This window comes from Equus przewalskii, chromosome 24, assembly GCF_037783145.1.
Source record: "Equus przewalskii isolate Varuska chromosome 24, EquPr2, whole genome shotgun sequence".
Classification (NCBI taxonomy): Eukaryota; Metazoa; Chordata; class Mammalia; order Perissodactyla; family Equidae; genus Equus; species Equus przewalskii.
The window spans coordinates 14,752,413-14,777,776 of record NC_091854.1 but is presented as its reverse complement, the minus strand read 5'-3'; the positions used below and the strand labels follow the sequence as shown (position 1 = coordinate 14,777,776).

At 32.7% G+C, this 25,364-nt stretch overlaps 1 protein-coding gene across 8 annotated transcripts in view; it reads left to right on the top strand.

The window, feature by feature from the left end:
- PRKACB (protein kinase cAMP-activated catalytic subunit beta) overlaps window positions 1-25,364 on the top strand; it is a 131,786-nt gene that overhangs the window by 68,250 nt on the left and 38,172 nt on the right. For 2 of the 8 annotated variants that reach the window (XM_070592121.1, XM_008529700.2), the window contains exon 2: window positions 24,828-24,889. In XM_070592121.1, coding sequence (XP_070448222.1) covers window positions 24,828-24,889 — 62 coding nt within the window. Of the gene's footprint in view, window positions 1-10,210; window positions 10,514-10,698; window positions 11,109-18,797; window positions 18,822-20,533; window positions 20,558-24,827; window positions 24,890-25,364 lie in introns of those variants that run through there. The other 6 variants (XM_070592120.1, XM_008529702.2, XM_070592119.1 and 3 more) reach the window with 6 other exon arrangements.

Here is a 25,364-nt window from a genome sequence, read left to right as displayed (position 1 = left end):
TCTTACACTAAAAAGCTTTCTCTAATTTCTTCCATTTGTGGTCTTTGCAATTTATTTAAAAGGCTTATAGCCATTAACCAAAAGCAGTAAAATGCTGACCTGAACCTGGTAAATACCTCATTTCAGAGGCAGTGAACTTTTCAATGTTACTTGTGTATTTTTATCATGATTGTTTCCAAGAATTTGAGTAAGCAGCACACTTCATGGCAACACTAAGTAATTGGGATATTAAATTATTTGAAATTAGAAAATGCTTCCATGGGCTATTTAGCAGTGCCAAATACTATATCAAGTATAATAGAATGAGAAGCTTGTACTTACTTGTGTTTTGCAAGAATAGTCATACTACATGGTTAGAGAAGAAGGAAGATTAAGTATATACTCTAGGTAGTGTCTTGCTCCTCAGAGTTTGGTCCCAGTCCAGCAGCTTTGGCATCACCTGGGAGCTTGTTATAAAGGAAGAATCTCAGGCCCCGTCTAGACCCCTGAGTCAGAATCTGCATTTTAACAAGATTACCCAGCTGATTCATCTGCACGTTAAAGTTTGAGAAGCAGTTTTTCCCTCATAACATTTTAATCTGTTTACCAATAATTTATCTTCATTGGAGAAAATTTGCAAACCATAGAAAAGAACAACAACAAAAAAAGTAAAAATCATATACAATTCTACCAAAAGATAACTACTATTAACATTTTTGGATATATAGCTATTTTGTGCATAGATACACAAATTTCCACCAGCCCCTAAATTTGGGTCTTTCAGTACACAATGTTTCATAACATTTTTCCTTATCATAAAGAGTTGTCCTACAATATCTTTTAAGATTGCTGTTTTGTATTCACTTGTAAGGATGCAACCGTTTATTTAACCAGTCACTGGCCATCTAGATTGTTTTTTATTTTTTGCGGCCAGCCTGGTGGCGCAGTGGTTAAATTCACACACTCTTCGGCAGGCCGGGGTCCGCCGCTTTGAATACCAGGTGCGAACCTACACACCACTTATCAAGCCATGCTGTAGCAGGCGTCCCACATATAAAATAGAGGAAGATTGGCATAGATGTTAGCTCAGGGCCCATCTTCCTCAGCAAAAAGAGCAAGATTGGCAGCAGATGTTAGCTCAGGGCTAATCTTCCTAAAAAAAAAAAGTAAAAAAATGCTGCGATAAACATCCTTGTAGCTAAATCTTTGTGTATATCATTATTTTTCTATTTTATAGGACAGATTTAAAGAACTGTTATGACCGTTTTAGGGCTTTTGTATTAAATTAATTGCATCCCAGATATATGTACAATGTATCCTTTTAGAGTTAAATTTGTTTCAGTATTAAATGAAGACATGTTTAAATTTCCTACTATAATTTTCTGGCACATCAAGCATGTTTTATTTTCTCCTTTATTATTAGTGTTTATCAAAATTTTCCCACTTTTCAGAATTGGTCAATTATTAGTAGTAAATGGTCTGAAAGACATTTTTTAGTTGCTGAATAGAGCATTATCCTTAGGTGTTCCTTGGTAATCAATATACTATAATCTAGTCGGGTTGGGGATTCAGTTATATTATAAAGTGCTTTCCATAATTCTGATTGCACAATATAGCAGTGACTTCTACCACTTCACTCCCACATTCCCTGGGTAGAAAATTGTCATATATATTATCACATAAAACATGTATTTACTATGCATTGTTCTAAGCACATTGCATATATTAGTTTGTGATCCTTTTAAAAACTTAATAAGATAGGTACTATTATTATTCACATCTTACAGATGAAGAGACTGAAGCACATTCAGATAAAGTAATTTCCTCATGATAACGTATCTAATAGATGACATTTGAGCCCAGGCAGTCTGACTCCAAAGCCCATGCTCTTAGTCACTATTCTGTGAAATCTTTCTATATATGTGTAAGAAAAACAGGCCTCTGGCTCCTATGGCAGAGACAGAGTGCATATTATAAGGACCCAGAAGACCAACAGGTAGGTCAAAAAACTTTGAAACTTAGGTGTCCTCCAAAAAGAGCTAGTAAGCTGAAACTGGAGGAATGATGCATTCTTTGAGGCAGTGAATAAGTCCTAAAACAATGGCTGCTTTTAGCTGTGAGGTCTGGTTATGGTTGTATAACAACCAAGTATGGTCTACTCAGAATGCAAGTAACGTCTTATCTTTTTTGAATTAATATTCAAATTAATCACTTGCACCCGTGTATTCAAATTAGCAGGACTTCTAAGTAGTTCTTTTCCTGGGGTTTTCTTCCAGCCGCTTTCAAGTATTCCTAAACTTCTGGGAGTTTACTCATTCCAGACAGGCTAACCTTCTTGCCAAAGGTTAGATGAAGAAGGAGATGGTTATTTTGATTAGTATATAAGCTAGTGATCTCATTTTCAGCTGCTTTTGATTTTGCCATTGCTACAGTTTTATGGTTTAAAACTGGTCCCAAAGAATTCAGTGTACCCTTGCTCTTGATGTGATGACACTGATCCCTGTGGAGACTTTAGAAGTTCTTAATGGGAAGATGATCTACCCTTTCCAGTATTATGCTCATTCCAGGGTTATATCACAGGATTTAGTTTCTTTGATTTATACTCATGTGCTTCCTGGCTTCCGTGCCAGGTTGGATGGGTGAGACGGTGCTTTCAGCCCTCCCCACAGTGTACCAAAATTAGCCTTCCTTTCTTAAGCATCTTGTCCAGGAATAGCAAACGGGTTGTCTGTGACCCAGTGTAGCTCACAGATATGTTTTGTTTAGTTCTCATTGTATTTTTAAAATAATTCAATTTAATACCGTTATTTTATATATAAATATGAAATACAATGAGTTTAAACCAAGAGATTTCATATTGATATCTGGACTCTTATATTCTTGAACCATTAGAAAAACTGATTTCAGTAGACTCTTATGCCTGTATGAGAACAAATAGCACTGAAAAGCTATCCTCTTTAATCAGGATTTATGCTGTCTGATTTGTTCCAGCCTTCACTGCTTCTATTGTTTTACATTCCTGGCCTCTGTAAGCACTTAAATTTGGCTTACAGATCCTCTAATGTTGAGCCTAAATCACCAATCCAGATTCTCCTTTCTTCTTTGATAAAGCTTCTTTAGTGCACCTTTCTACTCGTGGGCCACAAATACTATCACTGAAATTCATGAAAGAAATTCTGGTAGTTCTGAACCTTAGAAAGAATGGGTTCTAGGTTTTTATCCCTCCCTTTCAGAATTCCTGTTTTATTTTGAATTCAGATCTACTTACCTCCTTCCCTTTAATTAGCTCTGTTTACCATAGGGTATTGAGAAGCGAACAGCCTTTACCAAGTTCCAAAGGGTTTTGTTAGATGATTTCCCCAAGGTAATGGATGCCTACCAGCCTTACATTTACATAATTAAGTTGTCCACTGAAGTGATCTGCAAGCAGATTGTCTCTACTTATGTAGAGAAGCACTAGACAACTTTTTTAAATTGAATCATAATTTACATACCTATATAAAACTCACTCATAAATGTACAATTCACTGCTTCTTAATTAATTTATAGAGTTGTATACCTGTCACCACAATTCAGTTTAGAACATTTCCATCACCCCAAAAAGTTCTTTTGTACCCTTTTACAATCTATCCCCACTTTTACCTCAACCTCAGACCAACACTGATCTGTTTTCTGTCTCTACAGATTTGCTTTTCTGGACATTTTATAGAATTATACAATGTGTAATCTGTTGTTTCTGGCTTGCTCATAGAATAATGTTTTTGAGGTTCATCTGTGTTATAGAACATATCTATAGTTGGTTCCTTTTTTATTTCCAAATTATACTATCTTGTATGGATATAACACATTTTGTTTATCCATTCGGCAATTTGTGAACATTTGGATTGTTTCTAGTTTTTGGTCCTTTGGATAATGTTGCCATAAATATTTGCATACAAGACTGGGTGGACATAGGCTTTCATTTTTTTTGAATAGATGTCTAAGAGTAGAATTGCTGGGTCATATGGTAAGTTTATGTTTATCTTTTTAAGAAACTTCCAAATTGTTTTCTTAAGTGGCTTTACCATTTACGTTCCCACCAGCAGTATATGAGGGTTACAGTTTCTTCACATCCTTGTTAATACTTGGTATCATCAGTCTTTTTTTTTTTTTTTCCCCAAAGATTGGCACCTGGGCTAACAACTGTTGCCAGTCTTTTTTGTGTTTGTTTTTTCTGCTTTATCTTCCCAAACCTCCCCGTACACAGTTGTATATCTTAGTTGCACGTCCTTCTAGTTGTGGGATGTGGGACGCCGCCTCAATGTGGCCTGATGAGTGGTGCCATGTTGGCGCCCAGGATCCGAACCCTGGGCCGCCGCAGCAGAGCGCACGAACTTGACCACTCAGCCGCAGAGCCGGCCCCCAGTCTTTTTGATTAAAGCCATTCTGATATGTGTGAATTGGTATTTCATTGTGGTTTCAGTTTGTATTTCCCCGATGATTGATGATGTTGAGTGTATTTTCATGTTCTTATAAGTCATTTATGTTTTTACTTGGGAAAAATTTATTTGCAAATCTTTGTCCACTTTCAAAATTGACATTTTTTGGTCTTATTATTATCGTCCTAAAAATTCTTTATATATTCTGAACAGAAATTATTTACCAAATATATAATTTGCAAATTTTTTTCCCAGTCTGTAGCTTGTCTTATTTTCTTAAATGATGTCATTGAAAAACAAAAGTTTGTAATTTTAATGAAGTTCAATTTATCATTTTTTTCTTTATGGATTGTACTTTTGGTGCCAAATCTTAAAAAATCTTTGTCTAACCCAAGCTAATGAAGATTTTTATTCTATACTTTTATCTGGAAATCTATTTTTTGAGTTAAGTTTTGTGTATGGTGTGAGATATGGAGTGAAGTTCTTTTTTTCCTTCATATGGATATCCAATTTGTATTGCACCGTTTGTTGAAAAGACTTTTCTTTCTTTCTCCATTGAATTATCTTGGCACCTTTCAAAAATCAGTTGACCTTAAATGTAAAGATTCACTTCCAAATTCTCAGTTTTTTCCCAATAATCTATATATGGCTATCCTTATGCCAATACCATACTGTCTTGCTTACTGTAACTTTAAAATGAGTTTTGAAATCAAGTCCTCCAACTTTGTTCTTTTCCAAATTTTTTTTGGCTATTCTCGAACCTTTGAATTTCTATATAAATTCTAGCATCAGCTTCTCAGTTTCTAAAGAAAAGCCTACTAGGATTTTCATAGAGATTATATTGAATCTGTAGATTAATTTTTGGAGAATTGCCATCTTCACAGTATTGAGTCTTTCAATCCATGAATGTGAAATATCTCTCCATTCGTTTAGATGTTCTTTAATTTCTGTGCAGTGTTTTCTATTTTTTAGTGAACAAGTCTTGTTAAATTGATTACTAAGCATTTTATTTCTGTTAATACTATTGTGAATAAAGCTATTTCTTAATTTCGTTTTTGGGTTGTTTGTTCCTAGTATATTAAAATGTTACTGACATTTGCATATTGATCTTATATGCTATAATGTTGATAAATTTATTTATTCTAGTAGTCTGTAGATTCCTTAGAATTGTCTACATATAGAATTATGTGTGTTTACAAATAACGACAGTTTTATTTCTTTCTTATCAATCTGTATGCCTTTAAAATCTTTTTTCTTACCTCGTTGCACTGGGTAGGAACTCCAGTACAAAGTTGCATAGAAGTGGTAAGTGCAGACATCCTTCCTTTACCTCTAGTCTTAGGGGGAAAGCATTCCATCTTTCACCATTATATATGATGTAAGCTATAGGACCAACCCCCCTACTCACAACACACACCCTTTATCAGCTTGAGGCAGTTCCCTTCAATTCCTAGTTTGTTGAGAGGTTTTATCATAGGTGTTGGATTTTATGGAATGCTTCTTCTACATATATTAAGATAATTATGTAGTTTTGTCTTTTATTATTATGGTTTTATTTCATAAATTGACTTTCAGTGTTGAACCAACCTTGCCTTCCAGGGGTAAATCCTATGTGGTTGTAGTGTATAAATCCTTTTTATTTACTGCTGGATTAGGTTTGCTAATACTTTGATAAAGACTTTTGCATTGTAATGAATGTTGGTCTGTACTTTTTGATCTTTGTCTGGCTTTGTCTAGCTTTGGTATCAGGCTTCATAGAATAATTTGGGAAGTGTTACGTCATTCATCTATGAAATGTTTATGTAGGACTGGTATTATGTCTTTGAATGTTTCATAGATTTCCCCAGTGAAGCCTTTTGGACCTGAGTTTTTCTTTCTGGGGAAAATTTTAACTACTCATTCAATATTTTTTATTTGCTTATAGGTCTTTGCAGATTTTCTGTTTCTTCTTGAGTTAGTTTTGGTAATTTTTGTCTTCCTATGAATTTGTCCATTTCGTCTGTTATATTAATTTGCATAAAGCTGTTTATAGTATTCTCTTACAATCCTTTTATTTTCTCTAGCATGATTGGTGATGTCATTGTTTCATTCCTGATTTTAGTAATTAGTATCTTCTCTGTTTTTTCTTATTTTTTCTTGTTTTATTTAGTTTTAATTTGGGGGCAGTCTAGCTAAGGGTTTATCAGTAAGATTTTTGGTCTCATTCATTTTCTCTGTTCTTTTTCTATTTTCTATTTCATTGAATTCTGCTCTGATCGTTTTTTGGTTTTGGTTGAATTTTCTCTTCTTTCTTGAGTTTCTTAAGGTGGAAGCTTAAATTATTGATTTGAGACCTTTCTTTTATTCTAATATAGATGTGTAAATTGAGTTTCCCTCTAAGCTATGCTTTATATACATCCCATAAATGTTGATTTCTTGTAGGTTTTTTTCCTTTTAGTTCAAAATATATTCTAATTTCCCATGGGACTTCTTTGTGAATCCAAATATTTGAGTATTTCCAAAAATTTCTCTCTGTTTTTGATTCCTAATTTATTTCTGCTGTGATCAGAGAACATTTTGAATGATTTTTCAATCCTTTCAAATTAATTGAGATTTGTTATATTGGTTAGCATATGATTAATATGGAGAATTTCCATGTGTACCTGAAAAGAATGTGTATTCTTTTGATGTTAGGTGCAGAGTTTTATAAATGTCAAGTTTTGATGGTATTATTCAAGTTTTCTGTATCCTTGCTGATTTTCTCTCTAGTTTTTCCTTGAATTATTGATTCAAGGAAAATCTATTGAGAGAGGAATATTGAAATCTCCAACTATAATTGTTGAATTATCTAGTTCTCCTTTCAATTCTGTCATTTTTATTTTAGTATTTTGGGGGCTCTTTTGTTCATTGCATTTACATTTCTAACTGTTAAATCTTCCAGATGAATTGACCCTTTTATCATTATGAAGTGTTTTTTTTGTCTGTAGTGATATTTATTATTGTAAAGTCAGTTTTGTCTGATATTGATATAGATACACCAGCTGTCTTATAGTTAACTCTTTGCGTGGTATATCTTTTTCTCTCTTACTTTCAACCTCTTTATTTCTTTAAATCTAAAGTGTGGCTCTTGTAGACAGCATATAATTGGACCTTGCTTTTTTATCCAGTCTGATAATTTCTGCATTTTGATCTGAGTTTATTCCATTTACATTTAATGTTATTATTGATATAGTTGGATTTACCATGTAATCTTCCATTGTGCTGTTTGTTTTATATTTGTCTTATAGTTTTTGTTGTTATTGTTATTCCTTTCTTCTTTTATGTTAAAAATTATTTATAGAATCCAATTTTAATGTCTTTGATTTTTTAACTAAATTTTTTAAAGATATTTTTCTTAATAGTTAATTTAGGGGTTATAATATGCATTTTATCTCATCACAATCTATTTCAGGATGGTATTGAGTTAATTCTAGTAAAATATAGCTACTTTGATCCAATATAGCTCCATTTCTTCTCTGACTTTGTGTTAGTATTTTCCCACATATCACATATATATTTTTATAAACACAGCAATGCAGTGTTATAATTATTGTTTCATACAATTTTAAGTCCTTTACAGAAATTAAGAGAAGAAAGCAGAAAAATGTGTATTTATACAGTCTTTTACTTATATATTGCCATTTATAATATTCTTCATTTCTTCCTGGCAGTTTGAGTGTTGTCTAATGTCATTTCCTTTCAGCCTGCAGGACTTGCTTAAGTATTTCTGCTTGCAAGAAATATCCTCAGTTGTTGTTTATTTGGGAATGTCTTTATTTCATCTTTGTTTTCGAATAGTGTTCCCAGAGAGAGAATTGTTGTGAAGAGGTTTGTTTCTTTTTTCTTTTAGCACTTTGAATATATCATTCAACTGCTTTCTGGTCTCTTATTTCTCTTAGGAAGTTATCATTAATTGTATGCTTTTTCTCTGTACATTAGTCATTTTTCTCTTGCTTCTTTCAAGATTTTCTCTTTTTCTTTCAACAGCTTGAATATGGTACATCTAGGTATGGATCTTGTTGGGTTTATTCTACTTGGCATTGGTTGAACTTCTTGGATTTGCAGATTAATGTTTTTCATCAAATTGGGACATTTTCAGCCATTATTTCTTCAAATATTTTTTCTTTGCCCTTTGTCTCTCTCATCTACTTCTAGGATTCCCATTACATGTTTGTTGGTACCCTTGATATCCCACAGGTTTCTGAGGCTCCATTTATTTTTCTCCTATCTTTTGTTCTCTATATTCTTCAGACTAGATGATTTCTGTTGATCTATCTTCATGTTCACCAGTTCAATCTTTTGCCCTCCTCAAATCTGCTGTGGGGAGTAAGGTTTTAAGTTTTAGTTATTATACTTTGCAAGTCTGTAATTTTTCCATTTTAAATACTTTCTCCTTTTATATTGAGATTCTCTTTGTTATATAATTGCTATTATATTTTCCTTTAATTCTTTAAACACAATTTCCTTGTACAATTTTGATATACTTATAATAGCTGTTTTCAAGTCTTTCTTCTGCTAAATCCTATATCTGGGCCCATTCAGGGACATTTTCTATTGAGTGCCTTTTCTCTTCATTATGGATTACATAATGTTTTTGTTAAAAAATGGACTTTTTAAAATAATATTTTTGTAGCAGCTCTGGATTCTAATTTTTTTCTTCCCTGAAGGTTGTTTTTATTATGTTTTGTTTTGTTATAATAACTTCCTTGGCCTTAATCTATGAACTGTATCCCCCATGGTTCTTGCTGCTGATTTCTCTGCTGGGAATGATCCTGTGTCTACATAGCTTAGGTGTTATTCAGTGATTGATCAGAGGTTGTGATCAAACACTTCAAGCCAGTCTGGGCTGATGGAACTGTTTGTGGGTTGGGGAGCACATTCAATGTTTGGGCAGTTTTCAGGTTTAACTTTCCACTGGGTCCTCTTGGGTCTCCCTATAGGAATAGCTTCCTAGTCAGCCAGGAATATGTGAAGAGCTTATCTAGGCCCTCTCTGCCTCTCTTATTTCCATTTTCTGAGTTAAATTTCTTGCTAGACTACCAGTCTGCGGCTCACCCCTGCCAAGGCCACAACTTTAGACTAGCAAAGCAGAACACTTTTCCCTGTTCATTTCCTACAGTTTGCTTTTTTTGTTGACAGCATCAATTGTGTGGGGGTTTTTGGCCTCCTCTCCAAATCAAGTCAGCCCTTTCTGTCAGCAAAGCTGCTGGTTGTCATGACCAGCCCCACCCTGATAGAAATACTGCACTGACAGAGCTGGGGGTGGGGGGGCAATAGGAGCCGTACCAAGCAAGAACACCACAGACTCCTACTCCTCTTATGCAAAGTTCAGCATTTTTTAAATAAATGCTTCTCAATTTGTTATTTGTAATTGCTAGATTTGTACAGCCATGAAATTGTTGTTTTTGACAATTTTGTCCAGCTTCTTAGTTATTTCTTGGGAAGAAGATTTGCTGACTTACTCATTCTCCCATCACCGGAAGTCATGTCTCACCTGGTAGCTTTTAAAATGGCAAGTTCACTTGCTGAAGTTCCACTTAAGGCACCATTCTATAGATCCTTTCTACCGTTTTGGTACAGATTTTGGGTCTCTGGGATTCCGAGCAGTCTGTTCACTATGCCATCCAGTCTGCCCACCTTGCTATACAATCTGTCATCTAATCCTGTTTGATGGAAGGAATTTTACACTTCAACAGTGATTGCCAGTAACTTTTTTGTGTAGTCCCCCTTTTGAAAACCATGTAAGTGGCATCTGATACTGTTTGTAATGCTGAATTTAAGTGAAGTTTATAAATAACTTATTCTGTGATTCTCCTTTGTAAATGAAGATATATATAGTATTGTATTTTGTCTCTTCCATAATACACAATGTTTAAATGGTTAACATTTGTGCTGCAGTATAGCTTTCTGGCTCATGAAAAATGAAAGCTATCAGCGATCTGGGCAATAAGATTCATCGCCAATAGTCACTAGCAACAGCACACAGCATTTTAATATCAGTGAGGTCCGCAGCTAGCAGTAAGAGCTGGTGTAATTGAAAGACGTTTAGGTGCAATCATTCTGCTGTTTGTTCCTTGCCAGGTTCAACATGGGATTGTGTGAGTATTTGAAGAAAACAGCAATTTTTTTTATGTCTTTGAAAGATGTAAAAAGGGTAAATATGTGGTTAAATTTAAGAAATGTGGTAATTTTAAAAATCATGTGGCTCTAAAGTAAAAAGGTATTTTATTTGTCTTGGTTGATTAAAGATTTAGAAAAGATACTCCTTGGTTACAAGTGAACCGATAATTCTGGTCTAATGTTGCCGTGGTAACAACTCATGCTGATATAATTGAGAACATCTTATACATCCTGGTTCGAACATTTTCTCCCTGCCATTTTGAGTTGTTCTAGTGGTATTTGAAGGAAGCTACGATAACTAGATTGAAAGAAATTAAATCTAGTTATACACATCTTTGGCATTAATCTGATGTTTACGAGTGATATCTTATGCTGGGCAGTTATGCTTTGCTTCTAGGGGCTTTTCTTTTTAAAACAAAAGAAAGCTCTTTTCATTTTCTGTGTGCTGCATGTTCCAGTGTGTGTGTTTACACCCTCGGTTCTTCTACCTCTAGAGATTAGCATAACTCCCTTTGCTGTTGGATTATTGTTTTGAGCAATATGTTTTGGAAAGGTTGGTTTTCATCATGAGTGGTAAGTATGCTCTTTGAGACTCTGCAGCTATATATTTTTTTTAAATATTTAACTATAAGAGAAAAAAATATTTTTTAAAGGGGCAGTTGTAAAGCCAAAGCTAAAGTGAATTACATTTTCTGTTGATGCTTTTGCATTTAGGCATTATAGTAATTTGCTTTTAAAATCCATTAAGAACTGTGAATAATACCACTATTAATAGTGAATACCAATAATCAGTTTCTAATTTTCTCTGTGGATTGATTTATTGTATTCATTAAATACTATTCTTATTAATTGTGTTATAACTTAGTGTGTAAAAGACCCACCATGATAAGAGAGGAGTTTTTTAGTATCTGATCCTAAAAATAATTAAAATCTCCTTTTATTGGCTTTGTCATTTTAATATTAATTGTTGTTTGTTAGCTTCTCTTTGATTATATAAAAAAATACTAATCTTGAATAAGATGCTGCCAAAATTTTGTTGATTTATTCGTTGCTTTTAACTACAATTCATTGAGAAATAGGGATTCAATGATGAAATAAATATGTGCATTTTGGTTTTGGAGGCTTTGCTAAAATTTCCAGGAAGAATTTATTTTGGGAAATAATTTGTTAGAGTAAGTACTTTTGTGATAATTAGTTTCCTTTTTGTTTTTATAATATGATTGTGTAACAATATTTTTTTCTAAACATTTCCAAAAATATTTTTTGAGAAAATGTACTACAGTATGTACTGCAGTTTATCATAGGGTAAAAGCTGTTCACTTTAAGCCAAACCTGCAGCTAAAAATAGATATCCTGTTGTTAGAGTGAGAAATATTTGCTTCGAGCATAATTCATTAGCATCTTTTTACTTAACTAAAAGAAGATGTTTATAAGCTAACCTTTGAATCAGATACATTTTTAGGAGAAGTGTTATATGGTTTTTCTTACAACATAAAAGTCTATTATAATTTACACTTAAAAGATTGGAATTGGAATTCAGAACCAGAGAGAGTTGGATTTTTACTATATAATGATAGAATTCAAAATAAGTGAAGCTTTATTCTATAACTGGGTATCACCTCATTATTGCCAATAAATATTTTTTATCCTGCCATATAACATAAACCTCTTCAACACTGTTAGATATTTGTTTATAGGATGATATTAGAGATTAAAAGAACATTTTTACATGTAAAATATTAAGAATCATTATTGTTATTTTCCTGTTAGTAGATAGATCTTTCTGATCTAGTGGTTTAAATTTGGGCTAATATTACAAAATGAACATGTTAACATTCCTTAGGTTTTTGTGGATATCAAAACTGAATATACCTGGTTATTATACTTAAAATGTTAGATTTCTTTGAATCTAGCCAAAGTGTGTTTTCTCTTTGAAAGTTTGGTATATAACAGCATCTTTAGGTAACCACTGTGGTATTCTAGAGGTTTTACAATTGTATGTGTTGGTTTTAACCGAAGAAAATTGTTGCTGCTTCTCTATTGCTTTATTTTTCTTTCAAGAAAGCTATGGATTATTCAGATGGTATTTGATGTGTTTGATCATATTAGCCTGCCCTTATAGCCTTTTCTACCACAGGAATCGTAGTAATCACTAGACATTCTGACTTTTTCAGGATTGTCCAATTTCAACTAATTTTACTCATGTCATAAGTGTTTGCCTTAGCCATTTCAAAATGTGGAAAATTACAAGTGAAGTGTGATTTTATTTGTAAAAATAAGCAAATGGTAGATCTTTTTTCCTAAGTCTATAGCTATACATGTGATATTTATGTGTATGTGGTACTTCTCTAGTTAAAAAGCTATTCATTTTCTCCTTTCTACCTATTAAATGTGAGTTTTCTCTGGGAATCTATCTTTGACCCTCTTTTAGTGCAACATTCTCTCTGAGTGATCTCATCCATGCCTACATCTTCAGTTGTTACCTGAACATTCAAAAGAGAATTTTCTCTCTCCATTCCAAATCTGCTCCTTTTTAATTGATTCTGATTTCTGTTAATGATCCCACTGCCTGTACAGGAACTTAAAACAGAAACCTTGTAGTCAGTCCTAACTTGGTTTTTTACCCCCAAGACATGCACTCAGTCATTAATTTCTATTGATTCTACGTCAGAAATGTCTCAGAAATCACTCAATTTTCTCCGGTCTCACTGACACTGGGAATGCTTTTAGACCAGGCATTCTATGTCTTCTCAACCCTAGTGCAGTAACTACTTCACTGGTCTCTCAGCTTCCAGTTTTATATTCCTCCAGGCCATTTTCCATGCTACCATTTAAAAATGCAAATATGCCCATTTCTTAACCCAGCATGGAAACTTTTAGATACTCCTTGTTGTCTCTAAGGTAAAGGTTAAACTCCTTAGTAGGGATACAAGATCAGTGACCTACCTTTCTGGCTTTATTTGCATCTCTCATAAAATTCTTATTTAGCCATACTATACTACATAATATTCCTTGCTACCTTTTCATAATTACATCTTTTATTATAAAAATTCTGAAAACCAACTATGCTTTTCAGTGCCTCTATCACTGACTCTTTAGAGTTAGATGATTCCCCTCACCCCCATACTCACAAAGCAAACTTGTAAACTATAACAATTATTTACATTATATTGATATTATATATTTGCATGTTGGTTTTCAATCTCCAAACTTTGAATTCCTTAAGTCGAGGATAGTGCCGTGTTCGTCTGTGTATTTCCAATAGTTACCCCAGTGCCCCAAACATAGTAATGAACTCTTAAATTCTTGTAGAATAAATGAATGGCTAAAAATTATCCACTTTTTACATATTTGAACACTTTTCTTACATTATCAATGAAAAATAACAGTCGCCTATTTTTTTTTGGTTCATTTGCTTATTGGAACATAACCAGCATCATTATATCAAAATCCCAGATGAGAACTCTGATTGGCCTAGCTGTAGCTGAAGGGAAATCTTCAAAGACGAAGGCATTAACCTGCTGTGAATTACAGGAAAGTTACAGACTTGAGCACAAGCATTTAATTAATTCCCCTTTCTAGATCTATATTTTCTAGATTGAAAATATAAGAACACAAAACTGGAAAAACGGTGTATCAGTCTTGGAATTAAAGAAGGGTACTTACACCCACAAATATACAGTATCAAATTGAAAATCAGACAGCAAAATTTAACTAAAGGTTTTACTTTGAGTAGCTTGTCTTTATGGAAAAGAAACAGGAGTTTCACCTTCACTAACGTGGAAGGATGAGGCTTATAAGAAAAACTGTGGGGGAGATGAGTAGAAGATCCAACACTGCTGGTTACTTTCATTTTAATACAGTTACAGTGGGACAACCAAGAATTTGTTAGGCTATTCCAAGTTGAAAAAGTGGCTTTTCTTCTTCCAGATGTGACGGGGCTCTTCCCTGAAGTGGTGGGCATCACCACCAGCAAGAAACCTTATAGTCCTGGCTCTATTCCTGTCTGAAAGTCACTAGGTTATTTAACTGATAATGTAAATGTGTGTCAACTAAAAGATCTGAGAAATTGATTCTAACACACCCAAGTAGGATGTGAGAGGATCCACTTTATTTGGGGGCATTTGTAAAGTTTTGAAAGGCTTCTCGTTGTTCATGAATGAATAAACAAGAAAAGCAACAACATGGAGCCTATAAAAGAGAAGATTAAAAGATAAAATCACAGCCTTCAAGAGGAAGACAGTGAACTTTTGATAGAAAATATTTGGGGGGATAAAAATAAGATATTATAGATAGTATTTGTGTTGAATTCCTAAAAATTTCAAGTGAACATTGAATCTGTGAAATAAAACATGAAAAATAAGAAGATAAAACAAGAGGCTAGGATGAAAAGAGAACTGACTGAGAAGCAGGAATAGAAAAGAAGAGCAATAGTGACATGATAAGGGAAGGTTATAAGAAAATGAACCTGGCATTTGCAGAATATAAAGCTGCATTAGAAGCGTTAAAGAGCAAAATAATCACTACAGGAAAATAAATTAATGGTGTGAAAACTAGCTTGATAAAGCCTACCAGAATGTAGGGGGAATGGACAGGATAAAAATTATGAGGTGAAAACTATGTTAGATGAGAGTAGGAAACTCTACAAATTGAATGAATAGTACTCCTTCAAAACGGATAATGACTAATAGAACAGAAGCAATAATAAAAAACATGATTCAGAAAAACTACTTAGTTGAAGAAAACCTGAATCTACAGATTGAAAGAGCTCAAAGAGCTCATTGTATTTTGACAAAGATTAACAAAAACACCAACACTTAAATATATCTGATGGAAGTTTTGATTCAAGGATAAAAAATGAATTCCACAAACATCTAGGTCTCTTTGCATCTTACAATTTAACACGGAGCTTGTCTTTTAAAGAAAAAAAATCCAAAAATTGGAGATTAGATAATTTGAAAATTCTTCTAAAGCAAAAATTACTGAAGATACAACAGCACCTAGAAATGCTGAATAAAATATAACAAGCATCCCTTTAAATGAATAGCTAAACTTACAAGAATAGAAATCCTCAGTGTGCAAAAGGTGAAGTGGTAAATGAAAACCAGGCTTGTAAAGGGGAGCATATTTTGACTACCCTGAGGAGACATTCATACCTCAGTAACCAAAGGGCTTTCGTTTTAAGTGGCCTCACAGAGACAAAAAACAAGGTCTTTGATCCATAAACTTGGGATTTCTTAGACTCCTAAATAAAGCCTGAATCCTCAAAGGATTGTAGCCTCAGTGAAAGCATAGATTAGAAAATAAAACCTCTCCACTGACAGAGGGAGAAAATAAGGAAGCTTGTATTTCTTGGCTTAGGTTCCTGGGGACGGGGGAGGTGTGTGTGCGCATGTGTGTGGGATGCCTCTCCTGAGAATTTGTAATCAACTGCTTCTCCTCCAGTAGATTTCAGGGTTTAATCTGTATTAACTGTGTCGTCTACGAATGGCCAATAAAATAAAATACATTATTGTTAACAGTCCCAGGCTAAGTAACATCCACTGGATGCCAGACAGAAGCTAATACAAAACATATCCTCAAGTTAAGCCCTGTAGGTTTCTCACAGATAAAGCCCCACTGAACTTTGAGTTCACAATCCAAAATCAAAATAGATACATACACACACACAAACAAATCTACTATAAATGATATTCAGCAGGTACAATAGAATTAGACCCTCCAAAGAATGTCGGAGAGTAGAATTGTCACATACAGGCTACCATTTTAAATTAATAATCATGTTAAAAAATATATGAAATAAGAGAAAAAAGTTGTATGCACCTCTAAAATAGCCTCAAAATATCTAAAACAAAATTGACCCAATTATAAGGAGAAGTTGTAAATACATAAGATTTATAGATATATAGAGAGAATCCTAGTAATTGAAGAGTACACAAATATATGGAACAGTTAGAAAATTGATTTTACAACTAAACATATTCAAAATATTTTGAAGAATTGATATATATGCCGTGGTCTCTGACCACAAAGCAATTAAGTTTAATCAATAATAAAAGACTAATTAAACAAATGAACACACACAGATGTTATGTTTGGGGATGTAAAAAATTCAGATAACTCTCAGGTCAAGAATTGGGTCATAATATAAATTTAAAATTCAACTGTGCATCAAGACTTGTGGGATGCAGCTAAAGTAGATTTAGAGACATATTTTTAAATGCTTATATTAGGAAAGGAGAAAGACATTAAGTAAACAAGTTAGAAAAAGCACAGCATGGTTAATCAAAAGAAGAAAAACTAATAAAGACATGAGCAAAAATCAGTGGAATAGAAAGTAAAGACACAACAGAGCCAAAGGTTAGTTCATGGAAAAGACTTAAAAGAACTGATTAGAACTGTACCTATTTGAGATTTAATCATAGTTAAAATCTTTATTCAAAACTTAACAAAATTAGGACTGGACAGTTTTACAGTCAAGTTTTAAGAAATACTCAAAAAACAAAAATTTATGTCTTGTACAAAATCTTCCAAAGAACTGAAAAGGAGGAGATATTCTTAAATTAATTTACTAAGTCTAGTGTAGCTTTGCAAGTAAAGTATGGGAAAAGAAAATTAGTTAGAAACATTTTCTCTAAAGTTAAGAACAGGAAAAGGGTGCTTATTATCTGTTTCTGTACAATATTGCACTGTTAATCATAATCTGTACAGTAAGACAAGAAAAAGATGGAGGGGACAAAATTGTCATCATTCACAGTTGATATGTGATTGCCTTCATAGAAAATTCAAGAGACTCTACCAATGTCATTTTAGAATTAATAAGAGAGTCTGGCAAGATTGCCAGGTAAAATCAATACGTAAACATGAACTATGTGCTATACATTAGCAATGGATAGTAATTTTTAAAATTATCCCCTTTACAACAGCAACCAAAGTTCTAAAGAACCTAGGAATAAATCTAATAAAAGAGTGATTAAAGACGTTTAGGGGAAAAAATTATAAAATTCTGAGATATATTTACCTAATTCTTAACAAGAAGATATGATTTCATACCCATTAGAAAGTCTAATAGTAACATATTTTGTTGAGGATAAGGATCATCAGGGATATAGTACCAGTATAAATTGGCACAACCATTTATTGAGCCACTTACTACTATCTAGTTAAGTTGAAAATGTTCGTATCCTGTCATCTAGGGATCCACTCCTAGCTCTACACTGTCTGCTAATAGGACAGAATATTTGAATTCAGAATCAAATGGAAAATCTTTAGCATGGGATTGTGGTAGATATAATATTCCTCCAAGAACAGGTCTCAGTGAACAATTAAGGAGGTAAAGTGCATTTCAAAGATTCCCTGGGTCATTAGTTTTATGACTATAAATTTAGTTTAAGTTTTTATTACAAAATCCTATAGGGAACATCTCCAGTCAAACATGGCTTGGATGGCCTAGAAAATCCACGGCATCCCTAGATAGAGAGCAAGTTGGGAGAGAAAGCATGTACATGTGATTAGTTGTGAATGAGCGCTATGTGGATTCATAGTGTATCCATCTGTTCATGTAGATACTAGTAAAATAATTAATGTATGTATTTCTATTATTTGATCATTTAAATATATGTCTCACCAAAAGTGTTTTTTTAACAGTTTAGTGAAACAGTCAATTATACTGTTCACTTGTAACCAAGACTTGACAAAGAATTAACTATTAAGAAAGCGTAAGGAGAGGAAAGAAGAGTAAAATAAATATCGCAATAGGAAATGTGGCTTTTATGGCCTATTATATTTCCAAACATTCATTCATGTGTGACTTTGTGCAAGTCTGATACCTTAGAAAATAAAAGTAGACATGGTCTCATCCACTCTACTGCTCAGATACAATTGCAGTAATTAAAGGTTTTTTAAATACCCACTATCATTTTTAAAGTTAAAGTGAATTTGCTTTGAATGAACATGCTTGAATATGGTGAAGCAGATAATGTGTCTGTTCAGCAAAGTGAACACAATTGCTCCCCAGATTAAAAGGATAAAGTATGATATTTCACTAACGCTATTCCAGAGTAGGGTTTTGGTTGATTAAAAAAGTATACATATCCAAAGAATTTGTTATAATCCTTATATAAAACACTGTTGAATATGTATGCTCAAGTATTTTTCATTCTGTTTCTATGTGTAAATATACTAATGAACATATATGGATGGGTAACTTATTGCGAGTATGTTATTTTATGTTGTTTAATCTGTTTATTCTTTTTGATCAAGCACGCAAATCATCAGAAGCATCTGGTAGGAAACCACTTTTTACAGAATAATTCTGTTGCTTTGTTACTATAAATTGGATTTTATGAGTTATTTTGTGGCAACTAGAATGTTTTATATTTAGTTTATCGAGAATATTTGTAGTAGAATGTGTGTGTTGGGTGATATTCTTAGAAAAAGCGAACATAGAGCTCTAAAGAGGTGAGTGTTTAAAGTAGGGGTGACAGAGGACAGACTATTACACTCTACTAGATTTATACTTCCCAGAAGTTTTGGAAGGGATTGTACTGTTCTCTCATATTTGTTGGTAGAACTTGGTGTTTTCATAGGTATTTTACCCCAGTTTTCATCCTGTTTTGTGCTTTCTGATACACGCTAAATAACTCTTAAATACAATAATTTCTTTATTAAGGTAAAGAAGGAAGATAAAAAAGTTTAACTACAAAGAGGTTAGGGGGCCCATGAATTATAATCTGTTCAGTAAAAAAATTTTAAACTATTATTACCAAAAAAGATACTATTAAGAAACATATAATTTCTTATAGGACCTAATACTTGCTCTTTCCCTAATAGAAAATTTTAGAGGAATAGCCCCTCTCTTATACCCTACATAGATAGTTATCAAGGTTTAAAATACTCAAGCCTCTAATCCCCACCCATATCTCTCTTTACTCCATCTGGCTCCCCTCTTCCTTAGCAAGTGATCTTGCTTCCTATTTCCCAGAAGAAATAGAGTCTAGCAATTGTGAATAACTCAGTTTACTCCTGTTCCTTCCCACACAAGGAAAAGCATCACCATGGCAAACAATTACCTCCATGATTGAGTACCTTCTTGCTGATACACGTCACCACCCACTGCTGCTGTACACTTCTACCTTTTGCTGCAGCAATCACAAGTCACTTACCATTTCCTGGATAAACAATGCTCATGCCTTTTATACAAGATCATCCCAGCCCAGAATGTCTTCTTCCTGAACTTCATCTGCCAGAGGAACTCTTTATTTTTCAAGATTCAGCTCAAATGCTGTGTCCTCTATTATAAATAGCCTTACCTTACTACCCAAGAATTTTCTCTTTCAAGCTCGTTTGGCACCTTATAATTTCCTTAGTTGTAGTCCTTATCTCATTCTGTTGTAATGGTTCACCTCTCTCCCCATTAGCTTCTCATCTCCTTATAGTGGAGATATGTTTATTCTTTGTATGTTCCCAGAGTCTAGCTCAGTTTCTGGCACCACTAAACAGTACTCAATAAATGTTGTTGAAAAGATTGTTAAACCAGCACCAAGGAAGTAAAATGCCTGAAAGATTTACTAGTGTCTTTCAGAAGGGAGTTAACAAAGTGCTATAATTCAAATTGTCTTTCCTATAGTAGAGTTTCAAATAAATAACAGAAGTACAGAAATGGTATTACAATAATTATAGGATATGTATTTCAATATATGCTACTTAATATTATTAGCACTATTGCTATGAGGAGTTAAAATTTTTCTTAGTTGTTTTAATGAGAATTAGAATGGTACTGATTTGGGCACTAAACAATAATTATTGATTTTATTTCTTTACCATTTAACTTTAAAATGTTCTGTTTGAATATGTGCAGTCAGATTATTGAGTTTCTGCATTAATATTTTATTTCTGTACATAATATTCTAAGAAAATGTGTATAGGTGATTTCATGCTAATATGTTGTTTTTATGAGTGTCATTTAATCATTGTTTAATTTATTTTTTGGATACAAGCTTGCTCCTCTTCAGAAGTATCTGGTAGGCAACTACTTTTTAATAAAACAAATGTTACCTTTAAGACTTTTTATTCAGTTGTTTGCAAGTTGTTCTGCTCCCCAGAAATTTATATTTTTATAAAGTATGCTGAGTTAATAAAATATTTTAGTTGATGGAGAAAATGGCTTGTTGAGTTTTATCTATAGAAATGATGTATATTACAGTTCCTTGTGTGATATTTTAGAGACAACAAATATAGCACTGTGAAGTAGTAGGAGGTGTACAGGGTAGCAGAAGACAGGTTACTACACCCCACTTAACTTAGATAACCCTGGTTAATCATTGGTTTTTGAAAGAAAATATACTGTTGTAAATTTTGAATAAAACAGCTAATATTTTAATTGGGTATTTTCCCTAGGAAGTTTATATTCTATTTTGTTTCATTTTCTGTTTGTTTCTTGTCTATTTTTCTGACATTCATTAAATAAAAGTTAAGTAAAGTTGTGCTTTTATTGTAAAAGAGGTATAAAAGAGGGAGGTGACATCTCATTGCACAGAGGCTGGATAACTCAACATCTGGAGTAGTTGTAATCTATATATGAATAGATTTCTAAACTCTTCTTACAAAACATGAATGATGACCTCTTTTAAGCAATGGATAATGGCATACTATAACTAACAACATGCTCTTTTTATAATAAACAGTAATCTAGTTTACCTAACACAAAACCCAAAAATGCCTAATAAATAAATTTACTAAACGTAGTTAGTGAAATGTTATTTATTATAGAATTACCTGAATAACATGGAATAAAGATATGCCATACTTGAATTTTTAATAAATTTTCCTACTGTTTAAAATGAACTTTGTAATCCAATTTTTAAACTATGTCCTGTGGATAAACATATTCAAAAATATTTTGAGAGTGATAAGAATTGTTTCTTTACGTACTTGTGGAAATGCATAAAAATTGTCACTTTATTTCTTCTTTCTTCATCTTATAAATGTGGATAAACATTCCTACAAACCAATCCTGGGTGAACATATAAATTCTTTTGGTATGCTCATTTCTTTAGAATGCACCATGATTAGACTCCTTAAATGATACCAACTGAAGAGAAAATAAATTTATTTGGAAAATAAATATAATTGAAATGTATACTCCTGGGAAGAAAGTGAGTTAGTTTTTGGTGTGTCCTTCTCATTTTTATAGTACCTCGTTTGCTCCATTACTGACCAATACAGAACAAAATATATTTTCAGAAAAATCCTTCACTGAGGTATTTTTTCCTAAGGAGAGTTACTAATCACTCTTTGATGCTTTGTAGATAAGTACCCATGATCGCATAGCTAGGAAGTATTGGAGCCAATATTCTAATTCAGATGTGCTAAGCTCCGAAACCTGTGGCTATTTCAGGATATCACAGTGGTTTAAATGGTAAAATATAGATATGGCTTATGTATTAGAACACAACAAAAAAACTAAAAAATTGAGAACTTCAGGTATATTTTATAGGGAACTCTGGATTGAATGTGCTGCCGTGTTTGAATTTTGTCTCTCTCTCTCCTACCACTCATTTTATTAATTAGCTGCCAACACCTTATGCCAGTGGATAAAAATTTTGGAAATAACCAGAGAAAAGCATTTAGAAAGTTAAATTCACCAGTGAATTTAAATGCAAATAATAAAATAATAAAGTGCAAAGCAAGTATGTGTGGTTCTGGATTACCTGTTGTTTTAGAATCATAATCCAGCATATTGTGAAAGATTTTATTTTTGGTGTATATATTTATAAGATGTATATTTTAGCTAACTTATATTTTTACAAAGAGTTAACTAGGTTCATCTTTGCATCTAAATAGTGCACATATAAACTAGAGATTTCATATGTGTATATATATACATATATGACAAAAAAGTGTTTCAGGAACAGAATTTTCTTGGAAATTTAATGACATTATAATTAATGCTTATCCTTACTCTAAAAGGGAACTGAAATAATTGAAATAATTGACAAAATTTAATATCTTTGATTCATACCCTTTTCTGATAATTTTCAAATAAGACCTTTATGAGAAGTATTTACTTTCTACAGTGTAACTTGACAGTAAACTTGGGATATTGATGAGTACAGAGAATATTTCAGAGAATTTCCTCAATATCCTATTAGTGAATGAAATTAAGTAGCATTTGAAATTTTTCCTCCAGCTCATTCACTAAGCAGGAAAAAGGAAATTTTCTTTCAATTTGGCAAATACTACCAGTCCTTCCTTTGACCAGTTACTTTTTTCTTAACTCCAGATCCACTTAGCAGGAAGTGACAAGAGAAGCTGAAACAGGATGTTAGGGATATTTTTTTCTTTCCCTGATTCTCTTTCTTGTCTCCAAATTATCTATACTCATGCGGGCATCTGGAGAGTTTATACTGCAACTTGATGTGCAAGTTCTATAAATAGAAGATAACTAAAAATATTTTTCAAAAGAAATCAGAGGTATATTTTGGAAATCACAAGTTGTTGTTTCTTAAAAGCCACAGTTGCATTTAGCAATAAATTATGTTTGTAATTTACTTCATAGCTGACACTTCTCAGTCAGTGCCATGTGCAGATATGTCTGCTCCACACACACACACCCAAAAAAAAAATCTTGCTTATAAAACCACTCTTCAGTTGCAACTAGTAACTTGTAGAAGTAAGATGACTTGAACCATCCTGAACCTGAAGAAATTGTAAGAATTTTCCACCCCCAAATCCACCCTTGGGAGGAACTAGATCATATTTGCATAATTATGTGCAATTATTTGATTCATTGTTTTGGTGGATGAGATTTACATACAATGGGAAGATTCTAATTTTAAAAATTGTTTTTCTCAAATTTTCTACAAGTGTTTTCAGATTATTTTACAGCAAATACAAGTGACAGTTTATATAAAATAGTAAAATAATGTCTTCAGAAATGCGCACTCTAGTGTTACTTAAAAACTAATGTCTGCTCTTGGTGTCATCACCATTTTGAAGTCTCAAAATGTTTAGAATGCCAGCAGCCTTTTTGGTTAGTCACAGTGTTTTGCCAAAGGTATTTCACTGGGGATAAAGGAGGAAAAAAATAATGTGTACCTTAAAATGCCTCTCTTTAATACCGTTACATCATTAGATGATCTTAAAGAATTTGTGAGCCCCTCGCTTCCACTTTTAATTCTGTCTTTTCATCATCATTATCATCATCACTCTTAATATTTCTGAAATAAATGCCGGTGTTCCCCTCTAAGTTCACTTTAGCCTTTTACTATTTTAACGTTATTTAAATCCTGCTTTCTTCTTTATTTATAGATTCAGATGTCAGAGAAATATTGGGAACTTTGAACAAAAAGAAAGACTAAAATAATTACTTCTTGTGTAGTCAGGTTTTGCTCTCATAGCTAACTATAGGAACAAGGACACATTTTGTTTATGCTGTTTAAGGTCTCTGGAATTTTTTTCCTATTATTTATTTTTAAACACCTGAAGTCGTCTTGTAAACAGAAGTCATTGTTAACTTTGTGGAAAGACAGTGAAAAAGAGGAATCCTTTTAAATGATTCATATTTAACAAATCTAAAAGTTCAAACCACAGCTCTTTGAAATAATTTGGCTATTATTGATCACTGTATAAACACCTAGTTTTGAATTTCTTTACTTTAGTGTACATTTTAAATTAGGTATTCAGACATTTAGTTTTGCTCCAAATTTAGAATGAGATTTTAAGCTATTTGGGTTTTTCGTTTGTGATGTATTCTGTTTTGTTTTAAAGTCTTTGTGGGTATCCTTTATGTGTTAGTCTGTGTTTTCTTTCCCTTTTCTCTCTATCTTTAGTAAAGAGAACACAAATCTGATAACATAAATCCTTATACCTGAAAACAGCCCTTTATCAAAGTTAATTACTGTTGAAACCCCACAAATCAACAGGTTCACATTCTCCAGATGGTTTTAGTTCTTATGTTTAAAGCCTCTGTTAATATAACTGCTGGCTTATTTGTATATTGTTAAATATTTTTTATATTATTTCCAGGTATGTTTTCAGGAACAGTGTTTTTATTATTAGATTTGAAATTATCAAAGTGGTCTTCCTGTAGAACAGTATTAGAGATTCTTAGAAACTTGAGAAAGTGTTTGCTTCTTGTTTATAGAAACTAAATACTCTCTAGTGTATTATGGTTGTGCATACATGTTTCATGGCAACCATAGTTGACATGTCTGTGTTTTTTAAGCAAGTATATTTATCTGTAATATGTGTTCTTACAAGACGAAATTTGTTTTTTTTATATATTTTCAGTGAAAGAGTTTCTAGCTAAAGCCAAAGAAGACTTTTTAAAAAAATGGGAAAATCCTGCTCAGGTAAGGAATGTTTAAAATTTTCTACAATTTAAAAATCCTGTGTTAAGTAAAATCATGGTTCTTGCCTAAGTAATTTACTACTTCAGAAACTTTAATTTTCAAGTAGCTTTAATAAGTGTAAGCTTAGCATGGGAATTTTGCCGTAACACTGTTTTGATTTATTAATAAATAATTCTATGTATACCTAAATTGGAGAAGGAACTAATTTTCAGTATAATAACTGATTGTAAATTTTGATACTACTTCCAAACTGCTGCAAATTCTTGATGTTTTCTAATTTATGGTAATTTTGGTTTATGCCTTTGATAGCATATTTATTATTTTTATTAATTACAACAATAGGGATCCTATTGTGTAAGTTTCAAGTTCTTAATCACAAATACTTGGCTATTAGCAACATACCAAGTACACAGGGATCCATTCATAAACGTTTTGATGGAGTAAGTTCTATATAATTTAAGTACTTTAGATCTTA